Source organism: Pristis pectinata, chromosome 21 (genome assembly GCF_009764475.1).
Source record: "Pristis pectinata isolate sPriPec2 chromosome 21, sPriPec2.1.pri, whole genome shotgun sequence".
Lineage (NCBI taxonomy): Eukaryota > Metazoa > Chordata > Chondrichthyes > Rhinopristiformes > Pristidae > Pristis > Pristis pectinata.
Genome location: NC_067425.1, coordinates 36127218 through 36150672, shown reverse-complemented (window position 1 = coordinate 36150672; position 23455 = coordinate 36127218). Strand labels below are relative to the sequence as shown.

At 43.1% G+C, this 23455-nt stretch overlaps 1 protein-coding gene across 4 annotated transcripts in view; it reads left to right on the top strand.

Moving 5' to 3' along the window:
- The window catches only part of rabep1 (rabaptin, RAB GTPase binding effector protein 1), a 98197-nt gene that overhangs the window by 70501 nt on the left and 4241 nt on the right, over positions 1–23455 (top strand). For all 4 annotated transcript variants that reach the window (XM_052035365.1, XM_052035367.1, XM_052035366.1 and 1 more), the window contains 2 exons: positions 9896–9951; positions 18903–19001. In XM_052035365.1, coding sequence (XP_051891325.1) covers positions 9896–9951; positions 18903–19001 — 155 coding nt within the window. The remainder of the gene's footprint in view (positions 1–9895; positions 9952–18902; positions 19002–23455) is intronic.

Here is a 23455-nt window from a genome sequence, read left to right as displayed (position 1 = left end):
TTAACATATTGCTCCTGCAAGTGTAAATGCTCTTACACAGCAGCATGTCTGGCAACCATTTGGGAAAATGTTCTGATTGGCAGCAGTGTCCAAAGTATTTTGAGGTATTTCCAAAGGATTTGAGCCCGATCACTATTGGCTGTGCTACATTAAAGCAGATGTCTGATACTTATAGTGATCTTTGTTGACACAGCTGCACTCAAACTCTGTTATAGCTGTAAATTACACTGCTAATGTGCACAGAGGTACATCTGAGGCTGCTGCATACCTATCATATAGGTAATATTAATTTCTCCTAAACCATCTCTAATAGATGTGTAAATTGAGAATATGTACTCTAAAGAGTCGGTGGCATTTTTGTGAAAATCCATTTGTAAATCGGGGAACACTAATCGGTTATCACTGGACTTGTGTAGCACGAGTCTCCTGAAGGAATTAAGAGAATGAAGAACTGCACAGCGTTTCAGTCCTCGGGTATGAAACGTGATTTTATTGAAACTTGCAGCATAGAAATAGGAAGGGGCAAGATCATGGGGAGATTTTTTTAAATCAGAACTGGAATGTGAAATTTAAAATGGAGATTGCAATGCCAAGAGCTGATGTGTTAACATGAAGTTAGGGTATAGGCTGTGGAGCTTTGGATGAAACAAGATCAGTTTTTCGGGTCAGGTCTGAAATTTACTCTGGGGCTGCAATGTTTAGATATGTAAATGAAGAGGTTTGGGATATAGGGCCACATACTTGAAATTATTAATGGTGACGGAAGTGAGCTGCAGTGGACAGAATGCTGCTTGGGACAAAGCTACAACATAGTGATCTGCCCCAAGGCCCTCCTGGAGTCATTCTCTCCACCACCCCTCCCCCCCCACCTGCACATTCTTCCCGAAAGCAGTGCCCAGCCTCTGGCTCGCTCACACCCTTTATCAGTTGTCACTTCTTAGTTGGGACCAGCAGTGTTGAAGATTTTATCTAGGGCTCCCAACCCTTTTTATCAGCAACATGGAAGGAAGGAAGCAGAGCAAACCAGGCTGTGGTAAGTAAACCTCTGCAACAGAAGGTCCATGGGGTGTTATAAATGATTAATAAAGCTATATTCTGCAGACCTTTAGCTCAAGAAATGAGTTGGATACTAACAAAATCTTCTAAAAGGCAAATGTAATTTCAGTTTAAAGTTACTTAATTTGTTGTGTTTTTTATTTCTAATATCTTTCCCTTATCTGTTTTTGTTATTGACTCCTTGACTCCCAGACATCTCAGAAGGTATGAAGCTTATGAATACTGCCTTTCACCCCCTCTCAGCTGACATCACTTGCTGGAGATGTGCTTAGCTGGTTTACTAACCGATGTTAATGGGTCATAGTAGTCTGTCATATCTGTGAAGGCCCTACTGTTCTGATCATCCTTGTAAAACATAATGCTGGAATGGCATTGGTTAATCCACCCTCTCCTATTCCAATCAGAAGAGAGCCTCTTTAGACCAAATAAGCAATTCATCTGGTCTTCACTCTTTATTGATTCATTTTAACTGCTTTATTGAAAGTACTTTAATTCTCCTAAGCTTCAAACACTTCAATCTGCAAGTCCTCCAAGCCATCTCTTACATTAAATGTAGCTTCTTTCTTTACACTCAAAATACATGTGCAGTAGAGGCTATTGTGCTATTAAACTACTTTAGGTGTTAAAAGGGAACCTCTTATTGACTGTTGATGGATCTAAATTTAAAAGTTTATCCACCCAATGCTATTACTTGCCTTAATCTCCTGTTGTTCCTGCTAGAAAGATCTTTCCTCCAACAGTAGTCTCTTTGCAGGCTTTCTTTCCCCACAAGCAGCGATTGGAAACCAGACATTTTTATCCAAGATAAAGCAGAGAATGACAGATTTTGATAGTAAGCTAGGGCCATCTAACAATTAAATCCCTGCAGCTGTTTGATTTGCGCAGAGCTTGGCACTGTATGTCTATAGTTTCCTTCTGTGGCCATGGCTTGTCTGTTGGCTGTGCTGCTGTCAAATACCTCAAAGCCTTTTGCAGTTAATAATGTATGGTTTCAGGATGGGTTTGGTTCATAGTGGAGAGCAGATTTGCAGCTCTTTTTGGCTTTTAGGCCATGCATGGCATAGTGAGCAAAGTATGACATGCCCATTTGTTCCAATGTTAATATTGGGGAATTTATTTTAAGGATGAGGGATCATGATTTGGTGATGCTGGGAACTCTGCTGTTTGTCTGGTGCAGTGCATCTTGCTTGGTATGGAGCTAATCTCATCCAGAAAAGCACTTGTTCTGATTTGCTGCAGTTACATTACAAAGGCATCTGATTTTGAGTCATTGTTGGTCTAACTCTGCTATTGCTTCATGATACTAGTGACACAAAGCAACATAAGATTCATTCCGGCTGACTATCCTCACTATTTCTTATTAAGCTGAGTTACGTTGGTTGTGGCTTCCACAAGAACAACTTTGGGACGTGCTCAGTGACAGCCATCTCCTAATGCATTACTGTACTCCACGTGGAGTCCAGCAACAAAATCCTATTGGTCTCTCGCCTTCACCAGTCAGACCTGACGTGGAATTGGCAGTCCCTCTCATCTGAATATGCATTCTCAACCTGAAAATTAGCAGGAAAAAGTTAATTGTTTTGTGTTATAATCATTCTGTGATTTAAAGAGTTTTTAGCTTTTTATTAGTTTCATCTAAATTGCAAGAGGTTGTGGAAGTAACCCTAGCAAAAGGTACAGCTATTAGAAAAGCTAACAATGTCATTGTTTATTGTGTTGAATTTAATACAAACATAAGAGGTTGTGTTTCAGTTATATAGGACATTGGTGAGAGAACAGCTGGAGTACTATGTATGGTATTGGTCTCCTTATTTAAGGAAGAATCCTGAAACAGGGTGGAAAATGTGTCTTATGGTGCAGTCCCACTTATTCCCTCACTTTTCCCAGTTCCGTACCACCTTTCCTTACCCTCCCCCCCACCCCCCCCAGCTCCTTCTCCACTGCCTCCTTCCCCTCACCCCTTGCCCCTCACCCTTTATAGGCAAATAACATCTTGGATGTTAGGATTACTTGATGTGGCTGTGTTATAAATCTCCTACACATTAGTTCTCAATGTTCCCATTTGGGTCCAAGGTCCAATAACTTCCTTTGGTAGAGAAGTCACTGACGTGGCAGCCTCTGACATTACTGGTAGGGAAGTCAGACGTGGCAGCCTCTGACATTACTGGTAGGGAAGTCAGACGTGGCAGCCTCTGACGTTACTGGTAGGGAAGTCAGACGTGGCAGCCTCTGACATTACTGCAGACCCTGACAAGTTGCTAATGTCCTGCATTTCAGGTCAGTGTGATCAAGCAAACCGTTGGCTGCCATTGGACGTGAATGGAGCTTTCCCTCGATAGCCTGACTGCAACGCCTACGTGACTGTGAAATCAATGGACTCGTGCCATTGCTGCCAGCATGTTCTAGCATTTAATTGTGTACAATCCCCAGTGCAAAACGCATTGTCATCTCATTGTTCTTATCCCCTGCTTGACCTACTCTGACAGTGCATGTCTTAGGGTCTGTATGGGAGGTAGAAAAATGAGGGAGATCATACAGTAAGATGAAACGTGCTCTACATTGCCCTGTGTAGGAGCTCCATTTATGCAGCAGACTGAAAGTTGATTGAAGTGCAGTGTTTGTATCATCAGCTCGGCCCCATTGTACCTTGAAATGTTGCAGTAGGTAAAATGAACCTGAATTGGAGTCTCATGAGTGGCCAAGGGTCATCTCTTAGCTAAAGTAGTGTGGTCTGTAGTTTGAAATATTTCCCCCCATCTTGTGCAATAAATTTGACCCTCCAGATGATCCTTGGCCGTGTTTTTGAAGAATTTTTGAACGAGTTGATGAAAGGTCCAACCCCCTCCCCAGCTTGGTGTACTTATAGTTATACAGCACAGAAACCGACCTTTATGGCCCACCTCGTCCATACTGTCTGTGATGCCTATCAACACTAGTCCCATTTGCCTGCATTAGATCAGTTTCCCTTTTCTATCTAAGTATTGTTCCAGATAACTACTACCCTCTGTGTGGAAATACTTACCCTCCAGATCTCCTGGTAACTTCTTACCTCTCACTTTTGAGAAAACAACTGACTATCCTATCTATGCCCTCATAATTTTATAAACCTCTTGTTGGGTCACCCTTCAGCCTCCTACCTGAACAAACCCAGCCTATCCAATCTCTCCTTATAACTACAGGCAACATCCTAGCGAATCTCTTCTTCATTCTCTCTATTGCTACCACATCCTGTGGTGTGGCAACCTGAACTGTACACAGTACTCCAAATGTGGTCTAAACAGTGTTTTTTACAGCTACAACATGACCTTCCAACTCTATACTTGGTGCCTAGGAAGGCCAGCATTCTAAATGCCTTCATTATCCTATCCACCTGTGTCATCACTTTTGGCGGGCTATGGACTTGCATCCCCAAGGTCACTCTGTACATCTGTTTCTAAGGTCCCTGCAATTTACTCTGTCCTACCAGAATTTGACCTCAAAGTGCATTACCTCGCACTTGTCTGGATTATGTTCCATCTGTCACCACTTCACCCAACTTTCCAGCTGATCTATGTCCAGCTGTGTCCTTGGAGAATTTTCTTTGCTATTTACAACTCCACCGATACCTGTTGTCTCACTAGTCAGACCAGCTAATTCTCAACCAAGTCACCTATGTACATTATAAATAGCCAAGGTCCCAGCATCGATTCCTGCTCCACACCAGTTGTTACAGATTTACAATCAGCAAAACACCCAAGCACCACTACCCCCTGTCCCTGTCACTAAGCTGATTTTTGGATCCAGTTTTGCCAACTGAAGTATTAAATATCCCACTACTATTCATAAAATGGTTTGGGTTATGGAGGAAGATCATTATGAAGGCCAATGCAGTCAGCATGGGAAGCCAGCATGATCTACATTTGGTAGAATTAATTTTTTCAGGACATAGCACTATACAATCCAATTTCTGGGTTGATATTCCTCGATGAAATCTCTGCTGCTTTAGTTTATTAACCCACACTTCACCGCTAGCTGATTAACTTTGCCCTAGATTATCTGCTTTAAACTAAAAACAGGATCTTCTAGCTTTTTTTGTTTTTATCTTGAATTATAGAATCTGGAGTCTTTTGCTTTTGTGTTATCTTGGATTTTCCCAGCTATTAATGTTAGTCTGAGTGGCCTGGAGTGGCATTGATCAACACAGATCAATGGATTTTTTTTTGGAATATCAGGGAATAATGTGTTAGTTTTAAAATGGCTGAGGGGTTAAAAATAATCAGCTATGGTCTTATTGAATGCAGGTGTGAGAGTAAATAGGAGAGGTCTACTATTTATGTTCCTATGTTCCAAACTACCTGGGACATATCCCTTCCAAATTTCTGAACTTGGCCTTCCTTCTGTTAATTAACTTAATTTTTCCATTCCAACCCTGATTTTATGGCCATTATTTGTCAAATGCTCTCCCAGTGAAATATTAGTTTGGCACAGCATCCTGGGTTGAAGTTCCTGTTCTGTACTTGTTCTATGTGCTCCATGTGTTCCCGAGCTGGATGCACTCAAGTTTTTTTCTGGGAATTTTGGAAAATCCTCCCCTCTTTTCCCTTTTTATGCTATAGTTATCCACATCTGCATTAGAATTGCTTTCAGTTTTCTCTGCCCTGTAGTTTTTGCATCTTTCCATAATATGATTGCAGATTTGTCAGCATAGACTATACATCCTGTAGTAAAACAGGTTCTTGTTGACCCTCAACTCTGACCAGATAGGTTGTATCCTTTGTCTTATTCCTCTCCAGTGTGCAGTACTTCTGATCAGTGATACTGTTCTTTTTGTTTCCTTCCCTCTTCCTTGAATATCTCGGTAGCCAGGAGTATTGAGTTCCCAGTCTTGCCCTAGTGCTCTGCTGTTGGGGTCTTGTTCCTGTGCTCACCAATCATATTTGTGTATTTACATAAATGGATTCAAGTCCGTCTTAACCAGTTTTGCATTTTCCCCGTCTGATCGTTGAGCAACGTGGTTAAAGTTTTTTTTTGTATTTGGCTTTTTAATCAAAGCGTCCAGTTATGCTTATTTTATACAGGATATAAATACCTTCAATCGAGTTTATGATGCTTTCAAGCCCTCATTTTCCATACAATCTGTCGTAGGTCCTCAATTATTCATTTTCACATTCCTGAGTCAGAGAGGCAGCACAGAATCGGACTCTTTGCCAACTGAGTCCGTACCAACCATCAGCCACCCATTTACACTAATGCTTCATTAATCATGTTTATTCTCCCCACATTTTCATTAACCCCCCCCCCCCCCCCCCCCCCCCCGAACCTACCACTCCCCTACACAGGGGCAATTTACAGTGGTCAGTTAAGCTACCAACCCACACATCTTTGAGGGAGAAAGCAGGAGCACCCAGAGGAAACCCATCTGTTCATGGAGAACGTGCAAACTCCACACAGATGGTACTAGAGGTTAGGATCGAACCTGGGTCTCTGGTGCTGTCACTGTCCTGTCAATTCTACATGACAGTGTTCAGTTCTGTGGTCACTTTCCTTATCCCAGGATGTGTTCACTTCATTCACCTCCTGCATTGGTGCGTGTGGCACCAGTGCTTACGTTGTACAGGTATTTGGCGAAGCTTCCTTGGCTTGGCTTCCCAGATCCGACCTCAGCTGCCAGAAGGAGAATCACAACAAGCTTCTCCAATTCTACCACTTGGAAACCATTCCTTATTTGGTACTGGAATCCTGCGACTCCCTACCTATCGTCACCACCACACAGGCTGCAGCAATTCAAGATGGGAGTCACCTCTAGGGATGAGCAAGGCATAATTTTTTTTAATGAAAAAACTATTAGTGCTCTGGATGTCTGGTGTGCCATCATTGCTGGACATTAAATTGGTACTGATCTTTTTGGCCAGCCCCTTGGGCTTGAGAACAACTTGCTTCCATTCCAGTTGTGTGGGCTCTGAGGCTGGTGGAACCTGGTGATTTAGCCACAGGTTGGACAGGCTGTGTTTGATGGGGCAGATGGGTGTGTAGTTTTGGTGACCGTGCACGCCTTGACTGTTTGTTAGGCTTCTGTATGCTCCTGACAGATGGACTCGACTCTGCCACCCTGAATGTTGTTGCTCAGTTTTGAGCAGTCATGGGCTGGGGATTCCCACCAGTCGATGGGCAGATCATGCATTTTTCAGGAGGCTTTATGAACATCCTTGAAATCTTTTCCTCGGTCCACCTAGTAGTCTCCTTCCATGACAGAGCTTAGAATAAAAATGTTTGTTGTTGGGCAGCACACGGGTCACTGCCACTGGTGAGTCGAGTACTTTGTGCCAGATCTGAGATCTTGATCTTTGAATACCCTTTCCTCCAGATACCAAAGACTATATTGGTACACTGGAGGTGATGGTGAATCTCATCATTGATGCTGCCTGTGCTGAATTAAATACTTGAAGAAAATGGTCAATATCCATTGATTTCTTTTTCAACTGTGGAAACTTTCCCTTCTCCCCTCTTGCATGTAGAATATTTTAACCATGGGGTTAATCCCTAACATTGTTTCCTGACAAAGGCACCTTTTGAATCCCTGAATTTGCACCATTTTAAAATGTAACAGTTTAATACTTCCCTTTATTCCTTATTCCTTTTTATCTCCATATTTTCACTTTAACTGCTTTACTTAAATAGCATGCATATTTCCCAGTAATAAAGATATTTTCTACATTGTCATGTTTGCGCAACTGTTTCCTTGTGTCTGTTTTAAAATATTTTAGGACCTTCTCATTTTCTGCCTTCCTAAAGGCACACTTTCAACCTGTTGTTCAGTTATCCCAGATATCCCAAGTTTGATTAAAAATAGAACTCTGCAGACCACCAACAGCTGCAGTTCTTTTGATTTCTAATTTCGAGTAATGTTTGTATGTTCCCAAAAGAAGTATAACTTTAAAGAAGTCCACGGAGTCCTGGTGAGTTGCTGCAGAGCATCCTGTAGATGGTACAAACTGCTGCCACTGTGGTGGAGTGAGTGAATGGTTGCCAATGGTGGCTGCACTGTCCTCTGTGGTGTCGAGCTGCTTGTGTGTTTGAAGCTGCACTCATCCAGGCAAGTGGGGAGTGATGCCATCACACTCCTGACCTGAGCCTTGTAGATGGTGGGCAGGTTTTGGGGAGTTAGGAGGTGAATTACTCGCTGCAGAATTCCTGCCTCTGACCCATTCTTGGAGCCACGTTGTTTATATGGCTACTCCAGTTCACTTTCTGGTCGATGATAACCCCCCCCCCCCCAATGTTGGAGTGGGAGATTCGGTGACGCCAATGCCATTGACTGTCGGGGCTTGATAGCTAGATTCTGTCTCGTTGGGTATTGTCATTGGCTGGCACTTGAGTGGCAAGTAACATTAGCACCACAAATCAGCCCAGCTCTGGATATTGTCTAGGTCTGGCGTTTGCATGCGGACTGCTTTATTGTCTGAGGAGCCGTGAATGGTGCTGAACATCCCTACCTCTGACCTTGCGAATGTAGGGAGGTCATTGATGAAGCAACTGAAACATTCCTTCACTTTGACCAGTCACAGTTGTGTTGAGTGATGGGGTGGAGCTGATTGGTGACATGTTTTAGAAAAGTGGATGAAGACCAGGGAAATGCTTGTCAGATCCACTCTGACATCACTGCCCAGAGGCTGAAGATAGAATAACCTGTCCTGCCACCTCAAGGATTTATTGCCAGACGGCTTTGTATATGCCCAGAGAATGTTCACCACTTCCTATAGCTACCTTGGTGATCTGTGGCAGGCTTGTCACCTTGTTTTGCCTCTTTTTTTTATTTTTGCTGATCCAGTTTGAACCATTATAATTGAGCATAATTAGGCCTACTTGCATTTCAAATTTTATGGCTTTGCTGTCAGAATCAGGATACTCTCTGCCATGTTGTGGGTAAGGATTGAGATCACATTTCAGGCTATCAGAGGATATTTAAATTTGAATAAACCTTGATAAAGTCACGGAAAAGTTATGAAAGAAGAAGGCCATTCGTGTGTCCGTGCCAGTTGATAAAGAGCTCTCTATCCTAATCTCAGGTCACGGCTCTTCAAGTACACATCCGGTACGGTTTATATGTGGTGAGGGTTTCTGCCTCTACTACTCTTTCAGATAGTGAAATCCAGACTTCTGTCACCCTTATCTCCTATCCATCTATTTTTGAAATGTCTGCCTGTGATTTTTGACCCCTCTGCTAAGGAAGTGGATAAAGCAAGTAAGAAGCGCCCAAGTCCATCATAAGTTTATGCACTTCCAAGTGAGTTTCCCCCAAGCTGCCTTAGTTCCAAGAAAACAGCCCCAACTAATCTAATCTTTCCTTTTTGCTATTGTTTTCCAGTCCTGCTGACCCCCTCCGAAATCTCCTCTGAACCCTCTCCAGTGTAATCATTTTTTCCTAATGCAAGAAGGACTGTGATCCAGCCAGTGTTGTATACAGCTACAGCATAACCTGCTACTCTTGTATTCTGTGCTTCAGCTAGTAAAAGGAAACATCCCAAATACCTTTTTAACCATCTTACTGACCACCTTTTGGACAAGTGTTTTTCAGACATTGCTTATTTGGTTTTTTAAAACTGGTCTCAACACTTGGTTAATTGAAGCCCAGTACTGGTGCGTGTCTGAGGAGCCACTGATTTTGAATGGCAGTGGCTGCTCGTTTCTCTTGAGATCTGATGATTAACCAAAAGAAATCTCAGCTGCCAGTTCAGTTGGATCTTCCTGCATTATGTTCACACTGCTTCGCATAAAGTGTTTGCAGCATTCACAAAATAAAATGTAGCATTCTGTTGTGCAAAATCATTGTAAGTGTTAAATTTCTGTTTTTCTCTTTCAGCATCTTTTTCCAGTTTGAAAACTGAAATGGAGAGAGTGAAAGCAGATAAAGATCAGGTGAGATTTTATTAGAACCTTGTGTGCTGCTGAATTCAGATGAGTAACTCATGTAAAATCTAAAGAAGTGGTCTTGGAACTAATCTGGTTTACTTGATCAATTCAGAAGCTATTACACAAGAACAAAAGATTTGCCAGGATGATACCTGGTCTCCCAAGAATTGCATTGTGAAGACATTGTATAAACTAAGGTTGTGTTCTCTGTAGTTTAGAAGATTATGCAATGATTTGATTGAACCTGGCAAGATTTTAAAGAGGAACTGGCGTCAGAGGAAAACCACTGTTGGGGAGTTTAGGTGTAGGGATGAAAACCAAAAAATTAAGAGCCAGTTCTCTCAGGAATTAACTTAGAAAATGTTCAGAGAGTGGTGAGGGTTTGGAACTCTTTTACAACCAGCAGGATCAGTTTTAAATCTGTGGTTGATAGATTTTTGTAACTAAAGGTATGAAGGGATATAATTCAAGGAAATGGAGATGGGTCACACCAGCCATGGCAGACAGCACAGAGGGGCTGAGTAGCCTGGTCTCGGGTCCTTGACATCAAGTTAACTGTTTGTCTCCACAGATGCCACCTGAACCACTGGATAATTCCAGCAGTTTCAGTTCTATTTTATATTTCTGATAACTTTTGTATTGGCTTTTAACCCACTCTTGATCCTATATCCCTATGAGTTAGTTGTGGCCAGTTTCTGGAACAGCACTTGCTGGTTGGCGGGTAGAGGTAGGGATAAGGCTGAGCATGCAACTCTGCATGCAACTCCAAGTTGAGGATGAAATAAACTGAATCTAAAAACTTTTATACTGTCTACAGAACTTAAATATCAGTGGTTAGAATTCAAATGAAAAAAAATACAAAATGCAAGAAGATTTTTTTTTCACTCAAAGTATGGTGTGTGAACCGTGGTTAGTGGAGCAAGAAACCTTCATGGCTTGCAAGATGCAGCTAGACAGCTTCTTGTTAACAAACAGGTTTCAGGATTTTAGAAAGGCTGCATTTAGTGACAGCTCATTTCTGATGGAAGTGGAGATGGTTGGGTAATTTAGCTGTCATTCAAGCCTGGTATTTATAAGGAAGTGAGATTAATTTTGTGTGCAATTAGTATGAAACTTCTCCGTTCATTATATTCATTAAGAAGCGTTCTCCCATTACAAGTTCAGAAGTCGGAATGCTTGCTGCTGGTTGCACGATGTTAAATTCTACTTGCAACTCCTCGGCAAGTGAAGTATACCATGACTGTTTATTTCCCTTCATGGATGCTGCCTGACCTGCTGAGTTCCTCCAGCACTCAGTGTATTGCTCCAGCTTCCAGCATCTGCAGAATTTCTTGTCTCCATGCCTGTATGAAACACGAAAGCATAGGCTGATCAACATCTTCAACGAGAGAGAGTGCAACCACCTACCCTTAATGTTCAGTGCTGTTACCGTTGCCAAGTCTCCAACCATCAACAAACATCACTGTTGATCAGATACTCAGCTGGACTAACCATATGAATATTTTGGTTGCGACAATAGATCAGAAGCTGTGACTCCCTGCCCTACTGAATAAAGCCTTTCCACCATCTACAAGACACAAGTCAGGAGTGTGCTGGAATACTCTGCACTAGTCTGAATGAATGCTGCTACAGTGTTATCCAGGACGAAGCAACTAACTTGATTGGCATCTAAACATTCCCTCCCTCCAGCACCAGTGCAGTGTGTGCATTGTGTACAGAGTACACGGCAGTTACTTGCCTTGGCTCCTCTAACTGTATCTCTCCATAATCATTACCACCAGGAAGGGCTCGTGCTGCAGGCCCAGTGGGACTCTGCCACCTGGGGTTCCCCTCACAAATCCTGTGTGGCACATGTATTTTTGTTCTTTCATTATAGTTGTATCTAAATCCTAAAACTCCCTACTCAGCACTATTTCCCAGAACTGTAGCAGTTGAAGGTGACTCATCACAGTCTTCCTGAAGCAGTTTTTTCTAGCGTTCAGGATAGCAGTGAGTGACTGCGCAGGCATGTGACGTCACTCGGAAGCGCGCGGGCGATTTAAAAAGAAGACTGCCATATCCAGTGGGCAGCGGAGTGAGAGGGAGCAAGGTGGTTTGGGCTTTGGCGAGACCGGGTAAGAGGCGAGATTTATAGAGAGGGGGTAAGTTATTAGTTTATTTATCTGTAGTATAGTATTGGACAGTGCTATAGCAGTATGCATCTGGGGTTGGTCTTATGTTTGGAGTGCCAGATGTGGGGACCCTGGGAGACTACCAGCCTCCCCGATAACTACATCGGCACAAAGTCACTGAGATGCGGCTCCTCAAGGAACGTGTTGAGAGTCCGGGGCAGCTGCTCGATGACCTGCGGCTGATTAGGGAGAGCGAGCAGGAAATAGACAGAAGTTATAAAGAGTTTGTAGAGAGTACGTCTGTGGCGGTCCCCCTCGAAAATTGGTATCTCATTTTAGATTCCATTGGAGAGGATGACCTGACAGAGGAAGACCACGGCAACCGGGACCTTGGCACCGTGCCTGGTACTGTGGTCCAGCGGGGAAAGAGAAATGCAGTGGTTATTGGGGATTCTATAGTGAGGGGAGTGCCAGGGTACGGGATGTCACGGACTGGGTCCAGAATATTCTGAGGGGAGAGGGTGATCAGCCAGAAGCCTTGGTACATGTAGGTACCAATGACATAGGTAGAAAAAGAGAAGAGGTCCTGAAGGAGGAATACAAGGAGTTAAGAAGAAAGTTGAGAAGTAGGACCTCAAGAGTGGTAATTTCAGGATTACTACCTGTGCCACATGCCAACGGTAGTAAGAATAGAAAGATCTGGCAGATGAATGCGTGGCTGAGTGACTGGTGCAGGGGGCAGGGCTTCAGATTTCTGGATCATTGGGACCTTTTTTGGGGGAGGCATGACCACTATGGATGGGTTACACCTAAACTCCAAAGGGTCCAATATCCTGGCTGGAATGTTTAATTTAGCTGTTGGAGGGTTTAAACTAATCGGGCAGGGGGATGGAAACCAGGATGTTAGGATACAAGATGTTAGGGTAAGGGAGGAGGTTTATAGAAACAAGTCCAAGACAGTGTGCAGAGAGGATGGCAAGGAGGACAGGCAGGTGAGAAGTCAGGATAATTTGCTGGACAACAGAAGTACAACAAAATCAGTAGCAGATACCGGCCTAAATGTACTATATTTAAATGCACGTAGCATTAGGAATAAAGTAGATGACCTAGTGGCACAACTACAGATTAATAAATACGACATTGTGGCAATCACCGAGTCATGGCTTTATGATGGATGTGATTGGGGACTAAATGTCCAGGGGTACACAGTGTATAGGAAGGATAGGCGGGTGGGCAGAGGGGGTAGTGTGGCCATGATGGTTAGTAATGATATAAAATCAATAGAAAGGAAGGACATTGGGTCAGAAGAGGTGGAATCCTTACGGGTGGAGCTAAGAAATAGCAAGGGTAAAAGGACAATAGTAGCAGTTATATGTAGGCCCCCTAATAGCAGTCAGGAAGTGGACTATAAGTTGCAGTTAGAAATAGAAAAAGCGTGCCAGAGTGACAATGTTAAGATAATTATGGGGGATTTTAACATGAAGGTGGACTGGGAAATCCAGCAAGGCAGTAGATCTCAGGAGAGAGAGTTTGTGGAATGTCTGCGGGACAGCTTTTTGGAGCAACTTGTTGATGAGCCCACCAGGGAATCGGCTGTTTTGGATTGGGTGCTGTGTAACGAACCGGAGGTGATTCAGGAACTAAAGGTAAAGGAACCATTGGGAACTAGTGATCACAATATGATTGAGTTCAGTTTCAAATTTGAGAAGGAGAAGCTGATAACTGGTGTATCGATATTTCAGTGGAACAAAGGAAATTACAGTGGTATGAGAGAGGAGCTGGCCCAAATTGATTGGAAGAATAAGCTAGCTGGAGGGATGGCGGAGCAGAAATGGATGGAATTTCTACAAGAAATAAAGAAAACGCAGAATAGATATATTCCAAGAAAAAAGAAGGTTTTGAATGGAAAAAAGGCACAAATGTGGATAACGAGAGAGGTTGAAGGCTAAAATAAAAGCAGAAGGGAGGGCATACAAGGAAGCAAAAATTAGTGGGAAAACAGAAGACTGGGAAACTTTTAAAATCTGCAGAAAGAAACTAAGAAGGTCATTAGGAAAGAAAAGATGAATTATGAAAGGAAGTTGGCAGATAACATTTGAAAGGATACTAAGTTTTTTAAATATATAAGGAGTAAAAGAGACACGGGTTGATATAGGACCAATGGATAACGGTGCGGGAGAGATTATAATGGATGATAAAGAGATGGCAGAAGAACTAAATGAGTATTTTGCATTGGTCTTCACTGTGGAGGACATCAGCAATATACTAGTTAGTCAGGGGTCTCAAGGAATGGAACTGAGTTCAGTTAAGATTACTAGAGAGAAGGTGCTAGGAAAGCTAAATGGACTAAAAACTGATAAGTCTCCAGGACCGGTTGAGGTACATCCCCAGGTTCTGAAGGAGGTGGCCTTAGAGATAGCAGAGGCATTGGTGATGATTTTCCAGGAATCGATAGACTCCGGCATGGTTCCGGAGGACTGGAGGGTCGCAAATGTAGTTCCGCTGTATAAGAAAGGTGGGAGGCAGCATAAAGGAAATTACAGACCTATTAGTCTGACGTCGGTGGTGGGAAAGTTATTAGAATCGATCCTCAAAGATGAGGTTATGGAATACCTAGAGGTGCAAGGCAAGATAGGTCCAAGCCAACATGGTTTTGTGAAGGGAAGATCCTGCCTGACCAACCTATTGGAGTTTTTTTGAAGAAATCTCAGGTAGGGTGGATAAGGGAGAGGTGGTAGATGTTGTGTATTTAGACTTTCAAAAGGCCTTCGACAAGGTGCCGCACAAGAGGCTGATTAATGTGAGAGGTCATGGAATTACAGGTAGGATAACAGAATGGGTGGAGCATTGGCTGGTTGGCAGGAAGCAAAGGGTGGAAATAAAAGGATCCTGTTCTGATTGGCTACCGGTTACTAGTGACGTTCCGCAGGGGTCGGTGTTGGAGCCGCTTCTTTTTACCCTGTACATTAATGATTTGGAGATGGAGTAAATGGTTTTGTGGCTAAGTTTGCGGATGACACCAAGATAGGAGGAGGAGTAGGGAGTATTGAGGAGACAGGAAGGTTGCAGAGAGACCTAGACAGTTTAGGAGAATGGGCAAGGAAATGGCAGATGAGATTCAATGTTGAGAAATGTGCTGTTGTCCACTTTGGAAACAGAAATGGGCAGATTATTATCTAGAAGGGGAGAAAATTCAAAGTACAAAAGTACAAAGGGACTTGGGGGTACTGGTGCAGGATACCCTAAAGGTTAACCACCAGGTCGGATCGGTGGTAAAGAAAGCGAATGCTATGTTGGCATTAATTTTGAGAGGCATAGTGTATAAAAGTAAGGCAGTGTTGATGAGGCTCTATGGGGCACTGGTGAGGCCTCGTTTGGAATACTGTGCACAGTTTTGGACCCCATATCTTAGGAAGGATGTGCTGATGTTGGAGAGGGTTCAGAGGAGATTTAAGAAGATGATTCCCGGAATGAAAGGGCTTACATATGATGAGTGTTTGTCGGCTCTTGGACTGTACTCACTGGAGTACAGAAGAATGAGAGGGGACCTCCTAGAAACATTTAAAATGTTGAAAGGACTGGACAGAGTAGATGTGGCCAAGCTGTTTCCCTTGGTGGGTGAGTCCAGGACCAGAGGGCACAATCTTAGAATTAGAGGGTACAGGTTTAAAACAGATGAGAAATTTCTTTAGCTAGAGGGTAGTGAATTTATGGAATTCTTTGCCACGTACAGCAGTGGAGGCTAGATCATTGGAGGCATTTAAGGAGAAGATAGATATCTAATTAGTCAAGGTATCAAGGGATATGGGGATAAGGCTGGAAATTGGGGTTAGAATAGTTTTTTCTGCTCATGGAGCAGACTCTTCCCCCCCATTTCTCTCTTCTTTTTCCCATTTTCTTTGGAGCAGACTCGATTGGCTAAATGGCCTACTTCTGCTGCCTTGTCTTGTGATCTTGTGGATGGGCAATAAATCCTGGAAAAATGAATTGATTTTAAAAAAAAAACGTGGAGAATTTGCCCGTAGGAGAACTTTTGGTCGTAAGATTCATAGGAAATGGAGGCACTGGTAGGCCATTTGCTGTACTTGCTCTGTCATTGAGATTCTTGTGGATCTTTCACTTCAGTGCCACTTTCTAGTACTGACCCCATACCCTTGACTTTCTCAATATCAAAAATAAAGCATGTTACATTTATTTTAAATTCTTTCACGAAGTTTATGGATAGACGGGCTGGTTGGGATGAAAGCCTTCCCCTTTTTGCTGCTTAAATTTAATTTAAGAACCTATTGTGATTCATCTAATCTATTTTAGTTTTGCAACATCTTGACTTTGGCAAGTTGTATTATGAGTGAATTTATGATTTCTTGTTAAATACAAAGTACAGAAATGATGCACAGACTTTTGGCTCCAAATAATGTATGTAGAAACTTTAAGTATATGCTTCAGAATCATAATTTCACTACTGGAAAAACAAAATTCACGGTAGGCACGGCAGTGTAGCAGTTAGCGTAACACTATTACAGCGCCAGTGACTCGGGTTCAATTCAATTCAAAAAGGAGTTTGTACGTTCTCTCCGTGTCTGCGTGGGTTTCCTCCGGGTGCTCCAGTTTCCTCCCACATTCCAAAGATGTACGGGTTAGGAAGTTGTGGGCGTGCTATGTTGGTGCCAGAAGTGTGGCGACACTTGCGGGCTGCCCCCAGAACACTCTACGCAGAAAGATGCATTTCACTGTGTGTTTCGATGTACATGTGACTAATAGAGATATCTTACCTTAAATTCCTGATGCCATTCTTTAGATTTCCTGCTACTGTCTGTTCTCCTCAGTCATGTGCATTTATTCAGGGCTAAGGTCAGAGACTTACAAAGATTCACATCAATGAAGAAATATCTCCCCATCTCAGTCTAAGACTGCCTGACACTCATTTAGAAACTGTCCACTGGTGCTGGATGCCTCAGCCAGGGGAAGCGTGTTCCCTGCATCCTGCCTGTCAAGCCTTTAAGAATTATGTAAATTTTGATGTTACCTCTCATTCTTCTAAACCTTAAGAGAATACAGGCCTAAGTCTACTCTGTCTCTCCGCATAAGGCAAACCCACATCCCTGGAACCAGTTTAGTGAGTCTTTGCTGTACTCTGTGGCAAGTACACCCTTTGTTGAGGAGACAAAACTGCACGCACTACTCCAGGTGTGGCCTCACCAAGGCCCTGCACAACTGCAATAAAACTTCACTACTCCTGCATTCAGATCCTCGTGATAAAGCTAACGTAACACTTGTCCTCTTAATTGCTCCTGCATCTACATGTTAGCCTTGGACAACTTGTGTGTAAGTACACTTGGTTCCCCTGAACATCAGCACTGCCCAATTTCTCTCTACTTAACAATTAATTTGCTTTTCTGTTACATACATCAAAGCAGATAACCTGATATTTTTCCACGTTTGTGTTCTCACCTACTTGGATTTTCTTCATCTCCTTGAAGTTTATTAGTATCCTTTAAACTCATCCCAGCTGGTTTAGTATCATCAGCAAAGATGGAAGTATGACATTTGGTCCCCTCAGCCAGTTGTTGGATTGGATTGTAGACCTGATGGGCTGAATGGCCTACTTTTTCATGTCTTGTGGAAAGCTGTAGCCAAGCATCAGTCCCTGCAGTACTCCACTAGTCCCAGCCTGCCCGCCTAAGAATGATCTACTTGTTCCCAGACTTTGTGCTCTGTGAGATAGCGAATTCTCGTTTTATGTTATATATTAGACCCTTCCACTGTACTCTAACCCTCTACAGCTTTCAGGAGCTATTTTTTGACTAATGCTTGTGTGTCAATTCCTCATTCTCACTAGACCCTTCATTCTCCAATATATCCAGCAGGTTTTGTGTCTTCGGTGAAGACAAAAGTGAAGTAATTGCTTCTGCCACTGCCTTTTCCCCATTAATAAATCCTGTGTCTCTATGACTAAAGTGCCCACGTTTGTCCTGGCTACATGTTGTGCCTATGGAAACTCCTGCAGTCCATCTTTAATGTTTCTTTCTAGTTCTACTCCAACTTTACCTTTATTAATTTTTTTGGTCCTCTTGTGTTATAAAACCCTCCTGATTCCCAGGCCAGCTGGTGTTTCTGACAGCTATGTAAGCCCCTTCCTAATGCTCTTTTAATTCTCTTGCCTGTGAATGTATCATTTTTCTTGGGGCTTTTGTGCCTTAGAGGAAAGTTTTTTTTTTGGGGCAAGTTTTGCATTATTTCTTTAAAAGATAACCATTGCCTGTCCACCATCATACAATTCAATATATTCTCCCAGTTAACTACAGCCAACCTGCCCATGCATCATCAGTGGAATTCCCAACCTGTGATTTATTTCACCCAGGTGCTTGGGGCACCAAACACATAGGAACACTACCACCTGCAAGATCCTGCCATTCTGCACCCACAACGCCCCACTCCTTCCCTGTGTCACAGCCTGAATTGGAACTGTTCCTTCATCAGAGCTGAGAAAAAGAGGGCTATGGGTAAGGCTAGTAATGTCTAAGGTAGGGACATGTTCGGCACAGCTTTGTGGGCCGAAGGGCCTGAATTGTGCTGCAGGTTTTCTATGTTTCTGTTGTGGTTGGATTAAAACCTGGAACCCCCTACTGCACAGTAGTTTGGACCTTCACTGCACACATTGTAATGGTTCAAGGAGGCAGTTTGGCACCAGCTTCACAAGGTCGTGGGGTAGTCACCCCCACACCCCTTCTCCCATATCCCTTGTTTCTGTCTCACTTATTCACCAGTTCTTTAATGACGAAATGTACAGGAGGAATTTTTCAGACAATTTTCTGAGCTTGGTTTAAAAATTGTATTTGTTTCCAGTTGGAAGCCAGACTGCAAGAGAAGAGTAAATACCTGGAGGATCTTGAAGAAGCGAGGAACGACTTGGAGGAACAAGTGAAGAAGGAGGGTGCTGCGAAGGTGAGTTTGGAGAACCCCAGGGGAGCTTGAGGTTGGCAATGAGCTCTTGGTGCCTTCCATGAGGCACAATTCTTCCAAGGCTGCCCCGTGATGGATACAGTTGCCTTTTCAAGGTGGATTTGTTTACCTTGGCCTGAATGCCCCACCTGACTATCTTGTACCATGGTGTTTTAGCTGCACCTGGTTATCCATTCAGTTTACTGGCCAGCTGAATTTAACCCTATAAATCTGGCACTAGTGGAAGCTTGTGAATTCTTTTCTACGCTTCTACAGCAACTAAGACTTGAAAACAAAAATGATATTTATAGCAGCACTTCATTTTTGTGTAAGGACACAGTTTTAATATAACCCAGGCAGATGTTCTGTGTTGACTCGAGGTACTGCAGAGTTTGAAGGTCATCTTTTGGAAGAGATGTTAAACATTGTCCCATCTGCCTCAGGCCAGTATGTAGATTCCATGACACTACTCGATGAGAGGGCATGTTCTCAGTCTCCTGGCAAAATAATTTTATCCAGTTCCAGATCAGATATAGGCCTGGTCTGTATAGAACGTAGAAACCATAGAACAATACAGGCCCTTCGGCCCACCATGTTGTGCCAACCTTTAAACCACGCCTAGGACTATCTAACCCCTTCCTCCCACATAGCCCCCTATTTTAAATTCCTCCATATGCTTATCTAACAATCTCTTGAACTTGACCAATGTATCAGCCTCCACCACCACCCCAGGCAGCGCATTCCATGCACCAACCACTCTGGGTGGAAAATCTCCCTTGAACTTCCCACCCATTACTTTAAAGCCATGCCCTCTTGTATTGAGCATTGGTGCCCTGGGAAAGAGGCGCTGGCTGTCCACTCTATCTATTCCTCTTAATATCTTGTATACCTCCATCATGTCTCCCCTCATCCTCCTCCTCTCTGAAGAATAAAGCCCTAGCTCCTTTAGTCTCTCCTCATAATCCATACTCTCTAATCCAGGCAGCATCCCGGTAAATCTCCTCTGCACCCTTTCCAACGCCTCCACATCCTTCCTATAATGAGGCGACCAGAACTGGACACAGTACTCTGTGTGGTCTAACCAGAGTTATGTAGAGCTGCATCATTACTTCATGGCTCTTAAACTCGATCCCACGACTTATGAATGCTAATATCCCATAAGCTTTCTTAACTACCCTATCCACCTGTGAGGCAACTTTCAGGGATCTGTGGATATGAACCCCCACACCCCTCTGCCCCTCCACACTCCCCAGAATCCTGCCATTAACCTTGTACTCCGCCTTGGAGTTTGTCCTTCCAAAGTGTACCACCTCACACTTCTCCAGATTGAACTCCATCTGCCACTTCTCAGCCCAGCTCCGCATCCTATCAATATCCCTCTGCAAGCTTCGACAGCCCTCCACACTATCCACAACACCACTGACCTTTGCGTCGTCTGCAAACTTGCTAACCCACCCTCCTACCCCCTCATCCAAGTCATTAATAAATATCACGAAAAGTAGAGGTCCCAGAACTGATCCCTGTGGGACACCACTAGTCACAGCCCTCCAATCTGAATGCACTCCCTCCACCACAACCCTCTGCTTTCTACAGGCAGGAGTATGGTACTGGTGTTACAGAGTGGTCGCTCTGTAACACGTGGCACCCTGCAAACAGTTTCCTAACCCTGCTCGATTTTGCTACTGCTTATATTAATCAGTTCTCAGTCCACACCAGTATATTAGCCCATCCCACATGCTCTCATTTTATTTAATGACCCTTGTGTACACTTTATCAAAGACCTCCTGAAAATCCAAACTTCAGAAAGACTAGCTTTCTTTCTGCTGCTAGCTACAATCTCAAAAACAGATTGTCAAACATAATTTTTCTTTCATAACATTTCTTTCATATTTCTTTCAGACTGTCCAGTCTTGTTTATGTCTGGTTAGATTGCCCTTGTCTTGTTGAACTCTGAACTTTTCTCAGTCCTCGGGATTGCTGATGTTTTGGCAATGTTATAAGCCTTTTCCTCTGACCTAATACTATCTGTAACTCCTGCTGACCACAATTGGAGCACCTTTCCTGTGGGGTTTTCATGCTTAAAGGGATTTATTTGTTATAAACTTTGTATTTTTTATATATATGTTAGCCATTGCTTGTGTATTGTTGTAGCTCTTAATGTAATTTCCTAATCTAACATGGCCAACTCAAGCCTAATACCCTGGTTCCAGTTTGAACCAAGCTCTTCCAGTCTTTATCTTGCCACATTATGATCACCTGTTTCTAAAAAAAACCTGAGTTACCAGATTTTAACCCTTTCTTTCTCTGCATCATTGGTTTTTCCGCATATAATCCAAAAACCCCATCCCTTATCCTTTTCAGTGAATCCATCCTTCACACTGCGATTACTCCCCCCAGTGACATTCGCATCTAATCTCCTCACTTACACCAAGATCCACATGACTGGAGGCCTCTGGGCCCCTGGCGCTGGGCTGCCCTCGGCCTTTGCTGTTTCTCAATTCTACCCAACTGATTCTACATCTTGATTTTCTAAATGACTATCTCTGCTGCCACTATTCCATGATGCCTTTATTATCAGGGTTACCTCCCCTCCTCTTCCATCTTGGCTATCTCCAGGTATTCTGGAATATTTCATTCCATTGGTCATTTTGCAACCATAATGGCCATTAGAATGTACCCAATTTTATCTTTGCTATTATCTAGATACGAGTCCTGTATGCTCTCCAGTTATAAGCCTTCCATTTTGTTGCTTCACTTCTCCCTGCTCTGATTCTAACCGGAGGTGTACGGGGACCCTCTGGTTATCATCAACCAGTTTGTGACCCTGCACGGCTGCCTTGTCCTTCATTTAACTTTTGTTTCTGTCTGCTGCAGCCTTGCCTCCAAAAACAGCCCTGTTCATTTGATTTACTAATTGTTTGCTATAATTACACATTTACCAGGTTTGAAACAAAGTCCCTCTATATATCAACGTTTCCTATTTATAATCTAAACTAGTTTTCTTTTTAATCCTACTTCCGAAACGCCAAACCTCGAGTCTTTCCATACCTTCCTCCATCAGCCGTCTTCCCACTCACTCCTGTCCTGCAGCTTTTTGTATTCTTCCAAAAGCTGACCTTCCCTTTAGCTTTATCATTTTTATGTAAAGTAGACAAAAAGACAGTTGTGTATCCAAACCATTGATATAAACCATGAATTGCTGAAGAGACAGAACTAATCCCTGTAGCATCTCAGTCTTTCAATCTGAAATCAATTCATGTTCTCCTACTCTTTCTCTTTGGCCGATCCCCTTTGTGCCAATGTATTATCCTTCTGTAACAACCTGGCAGACCCAGGTTCCTCTGGCTTATCCTTCATCTGCCTGCTGCTTATATCTTCAAAATAAACTCTCATTAGATTGTAAAACACAATTCTACCTTCATGAAACCATGTCAACTTTGCCAGATCATGTTAATGTTTTCTAAGTGCATTTTGATTGTCAGTTGCTGGTTCATTGAAGTTCTAGGCCCTTGGGGATTCAAATCTCTGGCCAACCATTCACAAAGTGACAGCAGGGTCGAGGGTTAACCCTTTCCCCTCCCTGTCCAAATTTGTGTTTGTATTAACCATCTTTCAAAGCTCTTTGATCGCAGAGAATCTGATTTCATTAATTGAATCCTAACAGTTACTTCTCGCCACATTCACCACATCTGAACATATCACTGGTTACAAACTCGTTAGTTGATATCCATGCTCACCTTTTACAGAGCTTGGCGCTGGGAAATCTCCGGCCCAGTTTCCTCACCTGTCTCAGTACTGAAGTGGTTCTTACCAAAGTCACAAGGCTGTCCCACAACTGACTGTCATCCTCCCTGACCTGTCAGTTGATCACACTGTCTGCTTTCATCAGCAGACACTGGTTCCATTCCTATCTCTCCAGTTATACTGGAGAATCACCCATTGTGGTTTCAATACCAGCTCCCACACTGGTAGTCTAGTGCCATCACCATGCACAGTACTGGTGAGACTGGAAGGAAGTGTACTGTACTCTTATCGTTACAGACACATGCCCACTACAGGTGACCTCTGTGTTACGGCCATTCAGGTAATGGAAATTCACCCTTACAGGATTCTCAAATCACTACCCAGAAATCTAGGATACGGAATAAAATTTGCTTTTGTGGAAAAATGTTTTTAAAAAAAAACACAATTAATTTTTTTCAACTTGTTTTCTTGACACGTGCACAGATGATGTGGCTACATGTTACAGAAAATCGAGATGCATTTGTTTTCTAGGAACGCAACCACCCTGTAACGCAGGGTACCTATACAATGTGCCTGTTATGTTATAGTAGCAGAACTGTTTCTATAAATACAGTATATGTATTGAAATGACAGACCTGTATCCAGTTGTACTGTACAGGTGACCCCACATAGAGGGGTTTGCATTGCCGCTGCCCCCCCCCCCCCCCCCCCCC